At 63.2% G+C, this 12577-nt stretch overlaps 1 protein-coding gene and 1 long non-coding RNA gene across 2 annotated transcripts; one reads left to right on the forward strand and one right to left on the reverse strand.

The window, feature by feature from the left end:
* The first annotated feature begins 1414 nt into the window (after positions 1–1414).
* NXPH3 (neurexophilin 3) lies at positions 1415–4636 on the forward strand. The gene is made up of 2 exons (XM_070060026.2): positions 1415–1600; positions 3791–4636. The coding sequence occupies exons 1-2, from the start codon at positions 1547–1549 to the stop codon at positions 4493–4495; spliced, it is 759 nt and encodes a 252-aa protein (XP_069916127.1). The 5' UTR covers positions 1415–1546; the 3' UTR covers positions 4496–4636.
* Positions 4637–5777: 1141 nt separating this feature from the next.
* LOC149121155 (uncharacterized) lies at positions 5778–10335 on the reverse strand. The gene is made up of 2 exons (XR_016224322.1): positions 10063–10335; positions 5778–6481 (listed from the first exon to the last, which is right to left on the reverse strand). It is a non-coding gene; the product is annotated as an uncharacterized LOC149121155 (long non-coding RNA).
* Positions 10336–12577: the final 2242 nt, after the last annotated feature.

Below are 12577 nucleotides of genomic sequence, written 5' to 3' on the forward strand. Positions count from 1 at the left end.
CAAGCTGGGCCTTGGAGGGCCACAGGGCAGAGCGCCCACTGGGCCCCGAGGGTCCCACCCAGGCTGAAACCAAGCCAGATGCTGGGGTACCTGCTCGTCTCACAGCCTCCAAGGGTGCTGGGACTTGACTTTTTCTTCTAAGGACTAAAGAGACCCTGGAATTCCAGGAAGGAGACCTGGAGGAGTGGGGAGGAGGAGGAGGCACCCCCACCCCACCTCTGAAGACCCCAGGTCAGAGGCTTGTTCTTCCTCCTTGGCTTGGTGGTCTGCAGAGCCCAGAGATATCCAGGAACTCACGGGGACACAGGCCCCCTTCAGCCGGGTGATGTCCATGTCACATGAGGGATGGAGGGACAGCCGGCCCAGGAGCCCTTGCCCGCCCCCCCCCCCGTCCGCCCCTGCCCAGCTTCTCCAGAGGCCAGCCCCAACCCCGGTCCCAGAACCCAGAGCAGCTCTCTTGGAGAGAGAGAGTCCAGGGCCCCAGCCACATGCTTCCTGCCTCGGCCACTGGTCTGCGAAGGTCCAGGGATTCTCCAGGGCCCTCCGAATAAGGTAGAGGAAAGGAACGGACGTGACAGCAAAAGGAGAGCAGGCTAGACACCTAGGAGAACTTCCCTCTGCAAGAAAGCAAGTCCTATGGACACGTAGCTGAGGGAACAGGCCAGGATCAGGGAGATGCCCTTATTCACCTCTTAGAATGGGTTTGGAAAAACGGATCTGTCCAAATTCCAGGACTCCTGGGGCGCGCCGGGTGGGGGTGGGGGGGCAGGCTAGCAGGTTCCCGATGCCCGCCACGGGAGAATGGGCCACCCGCAAGAAGCGTGAAAAAGGTAGAGCTCCTACCACCCCGGCCACCGTCCTCTCCCTGCCTCGGCCAAGACTTCCCCGGCCTGGCGTCCTGCCCGTTTCGGGCTGGACAGCCAGTGTCCTAGGCGCCCGTGCTGCGGGCCGGCAGGGGAGGAGTTAACTCCGGAGGTACCGGCTGGGCTCACTGTACCTGCCGCCGCCGCCGCCGCCGGTGGGAGGGACGAGGAAGCGGGAGTCGCCGGGGCGCCCAGAGCGCTCCAGTCTGGCAGGGCGCAGCGCGGGGAACGGGCGACAGGGACGCAGCGCGGCGCGGGGCGTCCGCCAGGGGGCGCGCCACGACGGGGCGGGAGGGGCCGTCTGGTCTGGGGAATTAGCACCGGGGACGGGCGCGCGCGCAGGTCCCCAGCACATCTGGGCGAGAGCGGCGCCGCTGGAGCCGAGGGGGGCGCCGAGCGCCGAGCTGGGGCGGCGGAGCCGCCGAGCAGCTGGGGCCCTTCGAGGCGCTCGGGGCGCACATCTGGGACTTCGAGCAGGGCCCGCGCCGCGCGCAGCTGGACCTGGGGAGGGGGCGGCGGCTGCACAGCTGGATCGAAGGGGGCGGGGTCGGTCCTGGGCTACTGGCTGAGCCGAGGGCCGCGAGCCGCCGGGACCCGGAGCATGGGCCGGCGCGCCTGAAGGCGCAGGAAGGGGAGGACGGCGCCTGGGACCCCGAAGGCAGAAGAGGCGAGCAAGGAGGAAGATGCAACTGACCCGCTGCTGCTTCGTGTTCTTAGTGCAGGGCAGCCTGTACCTGGTGAGTGGCCCGCGGGGAGCTGCGCCGAGGGGCGGGGGCCCGCACGATCCGGGGAGAGCGCGGGAAGCTGCCGAGCCCTGAAACTTTCTCCCTTCCCCCGGCATCCCGGGGACGGAGGGGGAGGACAGGCGGCTGGGGGAGAGGGCGGGTCCGAGGCCGGAGGCTGGACGGAAAGGGTTAATAGGGGCGGGGAGCGGGTGCGTGGCTGGCCCACCCACTCCGCGCCTGGTGGCGGGAGGTGCGACAGGCGCCGCGGGAAAGGCCCGAAGCTGGGTCGCCACGGGTTGCTCGACCCCCCTGCCCGGCGCCCCGGGACGCGCGGAAGGCGGGCGGCGAGGGGCGTGGAGCCGGGGACCTGCCGCGTCCGGGGGCAGAGGCTTCTCCCCTGACCCCCGGGCTCTGGGTGCCCCCGTGCGCGCGGCGGGTCCAGGCGGGGGCGGCCCCGCGTCCCTCCCGCCCGCCTGCCTCGCGCTCCCGCCCTCCCCGCCTGTTGTTTTCCTCTCCTCTCCCGGCTGCGCGCAGCCCGAGCCCCACAGGACCCGGGCAGGCGGCTCCCGCCCCGGGTGCTCGCGGCAGCGGAGCGGAGCGCCCAGAGCGCGCTCCCCGAGCATAGGCTCGCGGCTCCCTGGCGGCCCTGGACGCCGGGGAGCCCCACCCCGACCCCTGCCCGTGGCTTCACTCCCCTCCGACCCAGCGGCCGCCAACGCCCGTCTCCACCTCCCGCCCCAGTCCTGCCATGGAGAAGCCCTACCGGCACATCTGGATCTGCCCCTGCTCTCAAAACAATAATCCGCCTTGCGGTCCGCCGTGGGGAGAGCCCTCCCCTTCTCCTGTCCCCACTTGTGGCCTTTTTCTCGGTCCTCCAGCGCTCCGCTGTGACCTCCCGGGCCACGTACAGACAGGTCTGCAGCCGGGAGCCCAGCCCCAAGAGCCTCCCTTGGCCGCTGTCCCCCGGGCCCAGTGCTGGGGCCTGAGAGGCAAGGCCAGCCCTGGCTGTGGGGGCAGAGACCGCTGGGCCACAGCATACATCTGCAGGCACAGCCAAAGCCAGAAAGGGGCGTGAAGACCCCTCACACCCCCCATGCACACCCGAAGGTCACTGCCTGCTGCCCAGCGCCATGCCCTGGTGCTGGAAGCACAGACCAGAGGGCCAGGACTCCTTGAAAAGCTGAGCAAAGACACAACCAGGCCACCGTCCCCAGGAGGAAGGAAAGTCCCTTTCGCCCTGCAGAGCTGTCCCCAAGCTCAGCTCTGTCAAGCCCGCTGCTCCAGCCTTCCCAGGTGGGACCTGTCAGCTGAGTTTCCAAGAGACGCCAAGGCAACAGGGCTCGGATAAAACTCGGTTTTTAAAAAAGCCGCATCTGGCCCATGAGGCCGGAGTGTGTGTTACTGGGAGGGCTGACCCTATGTGACCTCAGCCTCGGAGAGATGGAGCTGGGAAGTGGGGACAGCAAGGACTCCTTCCTTGTGCTGCAAGGAGCATCGTGTCGCGGTCAGGGCTCCCCAGAGAAGCGTCTGTCTTTCCACCCCGCGGCTGGCCCGGGCGCGGGTTCACTCCTGGTCTCTCCCTCGTCTTTTCACTGCTTTTTATGTCATTGTCTGCCGCTTCTCCTGGTATCCCAGAGTAGACGTTATCCTGGAGTAGGGATGGGAGTCCCCCAAAGCAGGAGCTGTTCCCCCCCTGTCAAACTAGGGGCTCCCCCAGCCTAGGGTTGGGGCTCCCCTATCTGACTCAGGGCTCCTGCAGGCAGAGAGCCTAACTCCCCCATCAGCCTACGAACTTCACCTTGGCAGAGTCACTGCCTCTCCTATCAGACTGGGGACTCTAAGCTCAGGGATGATGCGTCTGTCATCAGATGGGGACTCTTCCAAGAGCAGGAAGTGAGCCTCCTCCATCAGACTGGGAGTTCCCCCAGGGTAGGGGCCATGTGTCCTCGTACCACAGGCCAGTGGAGGGAATTCCCAGTCTTTCAGACCTTGACCAGTGGCCTGAGACAGGGCTCTGGGAAGCAGAGGTGGGGTGACCTGAGTGTCAGAACAGGAGACGGGACCAGGACCTGAGCCAGAGCGCGCACCTGACCCCAGCATGCGCCCCCCCTCCCCAAATCAGAATGGAGAGGCTGCCAGCGGGGGTGGGAGAGCACTGGGCCCTGCCTAGGACAAGGCTCTCACTCTCAATGCCCTCCTTAGGTCATCTGTGGCCAGGATGACGGCCCCCCTGGCTCGGAGGACCCTGACCACGACGACCACGAGGGCCACCCCCGGCCCCGGATGCCTCGGAAGCGGGGCCACATCTCACCGAAGTCCCGCCCCGTGGCCAACCCCACACTCCTAGGGTTGCTGGCTCCTCCTGGAGAAGCTTGGGGGGTCCTTGGGCAGCCCCCCAACCGCCCGAGCCACAGCCCTTCACCCTCGGCCAAGGTGAAGAAAATCTTTGGCTGGGGCGACTTCTACTCTAACATCAAGACGGTGGCCTTGAACCTGCTGGTCACGGGGAAGATAGTGGACCACGGCAACGGGACCTTCAGCGTCCACTTCCGCCACAACGCCACGGGCCAGGGCAACATCTCCATCAGTCTCGTGCCCCCCAGCAAAGCTGTAGAGTTCCACCAGGAGCAGCAGATCTTCATCGAAGCCAAGGCCTCCAAGATCTTCAACTGTCGCATGGAGTGGGAGAAGGTGGAACGGGGCCGCAGGACCTCGCTCTGCACCCACGACCCGGCCAAGACCTGCTCCCGAGACCACGCCCAGAGCTCCGCCACCTGGAGCTGCTCCCAGCCCTTCAAGGTCGTGTGCGTCTACATTGCCTTCTACAGCACGGACTACCGGCTGGTCCAGAAGGTGTGCCCAGATTACAACTACCACAGCGAAACCCCCTACTATCCCTCGGGGTGACCCTGGGTAGGGCCGGAGGACAGGCCTGCCCGTGCAGGAGGCCATCTGTCTGGACGCTGGGCAGGGCAGGGCTGGGCCTCAGGCAGAGAGGGGGGTGGTAAAGAGGAGCTGCCAATCAGGGCCGGGGTCCCCAGTGCTGGCCGCAGCCTGGGCTGTGTGCACCTGCTGCATGGGAGCACTGGTGGAGGAGCGGGCATCCTGTGCAGCCCCATGGGGCGCCCCCATGGAGCCCAAGGCAGATGCTGGGGCCCTGAGATCCCTGGGCAGGAAGTCCAGGGTGGCCCTGATCGAGTCACAGTGAAGAGCCCAAACCCTGGCTCCCTCCTGCCATCCTGAGTGAGGACAGCGTCAGGGAGTGGACGCCAGGTGGTCCCCTGAGGGTTCAGGACTGAGACAGGGACTCATGGGAGCTCAGATAGGAGTGAGGCAGGAGGGCCTCTTCAGCTCAGTCCAGTGGGCAGCCCTGAGCCCTTGACCTGCCCATAGCACAGTGCGGGGCTGAAGTGGTGACCCTCGGGGTATTTGAGGTCCTGACCCATGGGCCACCCGTCAGCAGCAAGGTGACCCCTTTCTGGAGTCCCCCTCCTGCCAGCACTCCCCCTCCTCCCCACCCTCCTGTGATGCACACCCATCTATAAGCTGAGGCCACTGGGAGACCACTGTGGCCACGAGTGGAGGTCTCCAGTGTGCCACGTGTCCCCCTTCCACTCTATCCCTTACTGGCTCCTCTGGGAGCATCCTTGTCACAGAGCGTGGTCCCTCAATGGTCAGCCTCTCCCAGGCAGGGCTGTGGCCTCCCTCTGGGTGGTGGGCTGGCTGGGACCACCCTGTGGAAGGTCCCGGACCAGTCCCCTAGTGCGTGTCTGTGGGCGGGGGTGGGGTGGGGTGCGGGGGGGGGGGGTCTGTGAAATCACCCGATTGTTGACTTCTGTGTGCAGAGTCTTGTTGTGGGAGCAGGGAATAAAGGTTTCCCAGGGACGCTGGGGTCCAAGTCGTCCCGGGAGCAGAGGGCCCTGGGCGCGGCTCTCAGATGGCGGCAGGGCTGTGACAGCACTGGACTGAAGGCTCCAGGGCGTCTCTCTCCAGCCCTCTTCCCAGGCCACCAGAGCCAGCACCAGGAAACCCGAGCAGCCTGTGGGTGGTGCCGGGGGTGGGGGGGTCTCTGTGGGGCAGCAGCGGGAGGAAGAGCTCGTGGTAGAACAGGTCAAAGACAGGCCGTGCACTGCCCACGCTGAATCACCATCTGTCAGGGCCCGGGCAGGGGTCCTAGCTCTGCCATTCCTTTTCTTTTCTTTTCTTTTTTTTTTTTAAGACATTTAAAACCTTTTTTATTTTTCAGTTGTATCTGAAAGGCAGAGAGAATGAGAGAGAGAGAGAGAGAGAGAGAGAGAGAGAGTGCAATCCTCCATCCATTGGTTCACTCCCCAAATGCCTGCAACAGAAAACAGCCAGGAACCAAGAACTCCACCCAGGTCCCCCACGTGGGTGGCAGGGACCCAAGGACTTGAGCCCTCACCTGCTGCCTCCCAGGATGCACAGTAGCAGGGAGCTGGACCAGAAGCGGAGGTCTCAGGCACTCTCAGAGGGACGTGGCCATTCCAAGTGGCAGCTTAACTGCTGGGCCACGTGCCCAGCTCTCTGGTGTGGCTTTTCTGCGTGGCCGTGCCTACGTCCGCTCTGCTCTCTGGCTGTCCTACTGCCACACGAGGAGCTTGCCTGGTCCAGTGGTTCTCCCATGGGAGTGGGCATCAGGGTCACCCAGGCGGTTCATCCAAACACAGACTGCTGCCTCCTGCTGGAGTTCCTAACTCAGCAGATGGGGGCGAGGCCTTAGAATATGCATTTCTCCCCAGGGCCAGGCAGATGCTGACGGTTCAGGGACCACACCTTGGGCATTGCTCGGATGTCCACGGCCCACAGCACTTCCCGTGGCTGCTCCTGGGGACCTGTCCTTCCAGGGAATCCGGGGACATGGCTTTTCTTTTTCTTAAAAAAAAAAAAAAAAAAAGATTTATTTATTTATTTGAAAGTCAGAGTTACACAGAGAGAGGAGAGGCAGAGAGAGAGAGAGAGAGAGAGAGAGAGAGGTCTTCCATCTGCTGGTTCACTCCTCAATTGGCTGCAATGGCCAGAGCTGCGCCAATCCAAAGCCAAGAGCCAGGAGCTTCTTCCAGGTCTCCCACATGGGTGCAGGGGCTCAAGGACTTGGGCCATCTTCTACTGCTTTCCCAGGCCACAACAGAGAGCTGGATTGGAAATGGAGCAGCCAGGTCTTGAACTGGCTCCCATATGGGATGCCAGCACCGCAGGTAATGGCTTTACCCGCTATGCCAAAGCGCCAGCCCCACGTGGCTTTTCAATTCAAGGAGCTGCTATAGAAAGAGCAGGCTGGGATGGAACGGGCAGAGGGGCCCAGGGCAGCCTTTCCAGCTGACCTGGTTGGGGAGGGCTGAAGCCCCCTAACCACGGTCACAGCCCCCTCTAGAGGCCATTCTAGGCCTGCTTTCCCGGGAGGGCAGCACACAGGTTGCTGCGCCTGGGTAACCCCAGTGAGGAGAGCCCAAGCACACAGGGAGGGGGTCTCGTCTCCCCAGCCTTTCTCGCTGCCCACCGGCCCTGGGTGCAGCCCAGCTCTGAACACACGGCAGGGAGAGCTGGGCAGGGCCTAAATGCCACCTTGCAGTGACCATGTCTGTACGAAGTGACCCAGACAGGGCACTGACTCCCAGAGAGCTCGTGCCCTGTGCAGCTCTTCTCCCCTGCATTGTGCTTTCTGGGGCCCCCTCTCCTGAGTCCCGCCTTGATGGCTTCACCCCACGCTCTCCCGCCCCACCTTGGGGCTGGGGGCTTGGCCTTGCCACGCGCGGCCAGGATCTGGAGTGTTCTCTCACCTGCGGACGCACCCTGGCCACCAAGCAGGAGAGCCCCCACGGGGCCAAGTGGAGGGGGCCCCTGTGCAGCCCGGCCGGGGCGCGGTGACCCTCCCCTCCCCGCCTCTCCCTTCCTCTCCTCCTGCCAGGAGCCAGATGCTGCCGACAGCTGGATGGCCCGGCCTGCCTGGCACGCAGTTCTGCCTGCACAGGGGGTGGGTTCATTTTAATAACTTCATTTCACCCTCACGCACACTCTGCCGCCTCGCCCCTCCTGCTCTGCCGTCCCCAGTAACCAGGCTGCTCTTCTCGGCGTGGATTTTGCTAACGAATCTTAATTCTTTGGAATAGTCCTCTGGCCCCGACTCCTTGAGCCAGCTACTTCCTGGGCCACTCAGTCCTCACAGAGCAAAAGGGGCCACCCCGTTCCCCTGGCCCCTGGGTGAGCCGTGTCTGTGGCGTCCCCGTGGAGATGGACCCTGGTGGCCATAGTACTCCTGCCTCCCACTCCTGCTGCCGCACTCACCGGCCGGCAGAATGCTCTCAAACCAGGCCTTTGCCCTCCCCACCGCCACCCTTCACACCGTCTGGGATCTCAGTGCCTAGCTGTCGGCCGCCCCAGGAGAGGCCCTGCCCCCTCCCGTCAGAATGGAGCCTCTGGGACAAGCCCTGCCAGAGCCGGGGCTCTTTGAGGATGCGGCTTATGGTGCCTCCGGCCAGGGCTTCTGCCTCCTTCATCAGACTGGGGACTCCCTCCTCAGACTGGAATCTCCTCCGGGGCTGCCTCTGCCTTCAGCTTTGTGCAGAGGCACTGGCTGGGCCTCGGTGTTCCCGTCTCTAATGGGGTGAAGGCTGGGAGCGAGTCAGAGGGAACACACATCGGAGCTGAGCCTTTCTCTGGTTGGAGCTGAAGGCAGCAGCAAATGGAGCCCCGGGCGCCTCCGCCCTCCCCCCTTTCTCCTTCTCTGGGATGAGCAAGCGGGAACTGAGTCACCCCGGCCCCCATCCTCGGCAGGAATGCTGGTGACCTTGCATGTGAGGCCCATTGCTCAGAGACGCATGAGGGTGGTGGGTGGGGAGGGAGGCTGGGGGATGGGTATTTCCGGGAGGGGGGTGGCCAGGGCTCTGGATCACCAAGTGGGTCTGTGTAGGGGTTGTGGGGGGTGCAAGGAGCCCATCGCTCAGAGCTGGGACGTGATCTGGTGTCACTGCTGGGGGTGGGAGAGAGAAATGTTACTTCCAAAGACGGGTTCCTGCCAATGTGCCAGGAGAATTGGGGGCTGGGAGGCACCATCAGCCCCCCCCCAGGCAGAGGCAAGATGGGGGTGGAAGCGGCACCTGCCACTTTCGCCAGAGTCCTGGAATGGCAGCTGACACCATCACCAAGGCACGGATGCCGGAGCAGACCTGGCCCTCACCAGCCGGAAGCTGGATTCTGGCTCCACAGGGGACCCTGTTTCCTGTTGGCCTGCCTACCTGGGTCAATGCCCCCGTTCATGTCAGGGCCACCTGGCCAGCTGGTCCCAAGGAACAAGCCCGAGCTGCAGCAGCTGCCCGTGACCCAGCAACATGGTGCTGCAGGAGGCTCCCTGTGGGTCTCCAGCCTGGGTCTCTAATTTCTTAGTGGGTGGGCCTCCCCTCACCCTAACCCCCCCAGTCTCCTTCTACGAAACACCACGGTGCCGCCTACCTATGGCATTGTGGGGAAAGCTGAGTGAATTGCGCAACACATGTGACCCCCCTCCTCTCTTTGCTTTTGGAGATGGCTTCTGCTAACTTCAGCCTTGCTCCTGATGTAGACAAGTGGCAGGGCCCAGGGTTCAAGGTAGGAGACCTGGGTTCCTGCGCTGGTTCTGCCCAGCAATGCATTCAGGAGCCACCAGAGGTTCTATGCTGTCCATTTCCCCTTCTCCACAGGAGTGGGCCCGTCAGCTGGACCCAAGGCTGTGTGAGCTAAATGCTACCCCTCCCCACCTCCCCTTGCCCCCCGAGTGCCCCACATCTGGCCAGTGACCTGGAAGCCAGAGGGTTATATGGCAACTTCCGGAAATCTGCAGACAGTGGATGAGTGCCCTCTGCCCCTTCTTTGTCCCCCCCGCCCCCATCCTGTCCGGCACATGCACATGACCGTGAGCCCTGGCCACCATCTTGGACCGTGGAGCCAAGAGCCACAGCCTTGAAGGGGCGGAGCAGTGAGCGACAGCGACGCCAAGCCTGGGTTCCCGGATGGTTTTGCAGCCAGCCCTCGGCTACCCATGCAAATTTGATGCAAGAGGAAAGTCTCATTCCCCTTTCATTTAAGCTCCACTTATTAGGTCTCCACTTCTTGCAGTTGGGTTTGAGCCCCTGGGCTTCCGTGGGTCTGCTTCCTCTCGGGTGGAGCTGAGAGATTTCTGTGGACTCGTAGGCAGGAATAGACTTGGGGAAGCTCGGGTCCTCCTCCTCCTCCTCTCCCGCATCTTGATGCACAGCCTCTGTTTTGGGGGGCAGGACGAGCTGCTGCTGCATTGCAGGGAGCCCCCGAGAGGCGCAGTAGGATTCTCTGTCCCTGTCTGAAGGGCCTCCAGTCCCCAAATTCAGCTCCCGCCCGTCTGAGTCCCCATACACGCTCTGATGTTGGTGACACACAGTCCTCGTTAAGGGCCTCACTGATCCCAGCCAGATGGGATCCTAATTTAATTAAAACCCTTTAATTACCTGCAACAACACAGCATGAGGAGTCCAACGTGGGAGGGGGCCGTGATGGGCAGGGCCACCGCCGACAGGACATAGTCATGGTTGCCATTTCAGCCCATGGGGAGCCCAGGGTCCCCAGGCCTCTCCCGCCCTGGTGGGCACAGACTGCAGGGAACAGCCAGGTTTCTGGTTTGGTCCACGGGGCACAGCCGAGCAGGGCAGTGGAGCAAACCAGGCCCTGGGGAGCAGAGGACCTGAAGCTGTCAGTGTTGGCTTGGTGCTTGCGTTAAATCTGGCACGGCCTGTTCAAGGTCAAGGTCTGATCCCTCTCCGGAACTTGGCCCTGTCTGGGACACTGGGGGAGGAGCAGGTCTGGCTCTGATTTCTCCCGAGTGGCCTGGCTTAGGAGACAGGGGTACTTCTGCATCCTCCAAAGGCAAGCTGGGCCCCCAGTCCTGCCTGGCACCCACCCAAGGTGTCACCAACCAGGGAGGGGCCATAAGAGAGGGTGACTTAGGTGAGCCCAGAGGGGCCATGTGATTTCTTGGGGACTCATCAGGACCCCTCCATGGCCCTGGACCTCAGCTGACTCCTCTTTGATGGCAGAAGGAGCCCAGGCCAGGCCGGAGCCTGCCAAGCCCAGGCAAGGACAGGCTGAGAAACCCGGACTTGTGAGCTGAGCTATTTTTAGGCTGTGTGGACATCATACGTTAATACCCCTTCTGTTCACCCTCGGTACTTATTCATTCAATAAATATTGTTTAATAAAAGCCTTGGAAAGTTCCAGCTGGTCTCTGCAGTCTGGGAGATTCAGGGGAGGAGGTGTTGGGTCGCACGGGGGCCAGAGCCTTAAAGGAGGACAGAGGATGTCGGAGGCGTTGTGAGGTCAGTGGCTGGGGTTGAAGCCAGCAGCCCCAGGTAGGGGAGGGGAGCCTTGGGGGGAAGGGTCGGGGCCCCTGCCCATGCCAGATTCTGCCTCCCAATCTCAGGCCCAGGTTCTGTGTTTTGCATTATGGGACGAGGCCCCAGCGCCTTGCTCTCTGCGCCCCTAGCCGTCTCTTTGCTGGAGTCCTGCTCCTCCTGCCACCCCTCCACGCCCAGCCTCGAGAGAGAGCGTGCAGGTGTGGCTTCCCCCTGGGCTCTGCTGACCGCCCAGGGAGGCAGGATGGTGCTTCCTCCGGGGCATGGCTAGTGAGTGACCTGGCTACATGGGGCCATGCCTGCGATGCTTACCAGGCGGTGTGCAGACACGTGCTGAGGGAGGGGAAACAGCAACAGGAGGACAGGTGTGCACTGCACCTGCCAGGCCCCCCTGGGCAGCAGGGCGGCGGGGCGGGAGCGGTGAAGGCAGGTGAGGACGGCAGCCCACCGGGGTCGGCGCGCTCCTCCCACCTGTCTGTTGTCTTCTCTAGGAAGGGTTTCCGCCAGCTGGCTTAGCTCCCGGGGGCACAGCGAAGGCAGGTCTCATCTGGAATGGCTCACTTGAAGGAAAAGTCGAGGCCTCGGACTCCCAGCGCGGTCACTTCTCTGCTCCACTGTCCCAGGATTCCTTGCCCCATCTCTTCCAAGCTTGGAAAGAAGTAGGGAGCCCAGGTGTCACTAACCAGGGGTCAAAGCCAGGTCACGGCCCAGCTGTGGTGTTGGAGGGGCTGGGTTTGCGTCGTACCTGCCACGTGATTTGGAGCTGGTCACCTTGCCCCTGCGGGCCTTGGATGGCAATTCTGTCCCCTGCTCCCTGTGATAGACAAGCGGGCTCTCTCCCTGGGGAGCACCACGTGGGCTGTGTAGGGTCGCTGTTGAGAGACTTCTGGAGCAAGGTTGCCTGGATTCTAATCCAGTCACTGTAGACCACGGCCAAGTCGCTGACCGTCCTTGTGTCTCAGGCCCCCATCTGTGAAATGGGGACGCTCCTACTTCTCAGATGCTGCTGTGAGCAGGAACTCATGCAGCTCTGGGAAGTATCTGGCACAGAGGCAGGGCTCAAGGGCAGCTGCTGGGATGACGGCCCCGCCCTTCCGGATGCTGGCCACGCCTGGCTGGGGGAGGGGCTCCACGCTGCTTGCTGCAGGAAGTAGGTGCAGGAAAGACCCCAGAGGGAAGGCCAGATGACCGTCATGTCTACACAGGATGACATTCACAAGACACTGGGTTCTGGACAGGAAGTGTCACTCCCGAAGCGCCTTCCGGTGCAGTGGCTGCCCTCTGACCTGTCGCTGTCAGCTGACGCAGGCTCAGAGAATGCAGGTGGCCAAGGAGCCTTCCCTCAGGAGCGCAGAGCTACCCATCCAGGGAACAGTCAGCCCAGTGCGCTCTCCGGGCCGAGCCTAGGGCGTGCTCCTGCCCCCAGCCGTGGCCTGATCAAATCCAGCTCCTTCTCTCTCTCCTCGCCCACCTACCCAGCTTCTCATCAGCTCGGACAGCCCGAGGATCCCTGGCTGGCACTCCCTGTGAAGGGGTGTGTGACGTGGGCCCCTGTGCCCAACTGTACCCTGGAGGGGGAGGACAAAGAGAGCTCTGAGGACGGGGCCTGTGCCAC

Source organism: Oryctolagus cuniculus, chromosome 17 (genome assembly GCF_051225735.1).
Source record: "Oryctolagus cuniculus isolate XC-2025 breed Fujian yellow rabbit chromosome 17, ASM5122573v1, whole genome shotgun sequence".
Lineage (NCBI taxonomy): Eukaryota > Metazoa > Chordata > Mammalia > Lagomorpha > Leporidae > Oryctolagus > Oryctolagus cuniculus.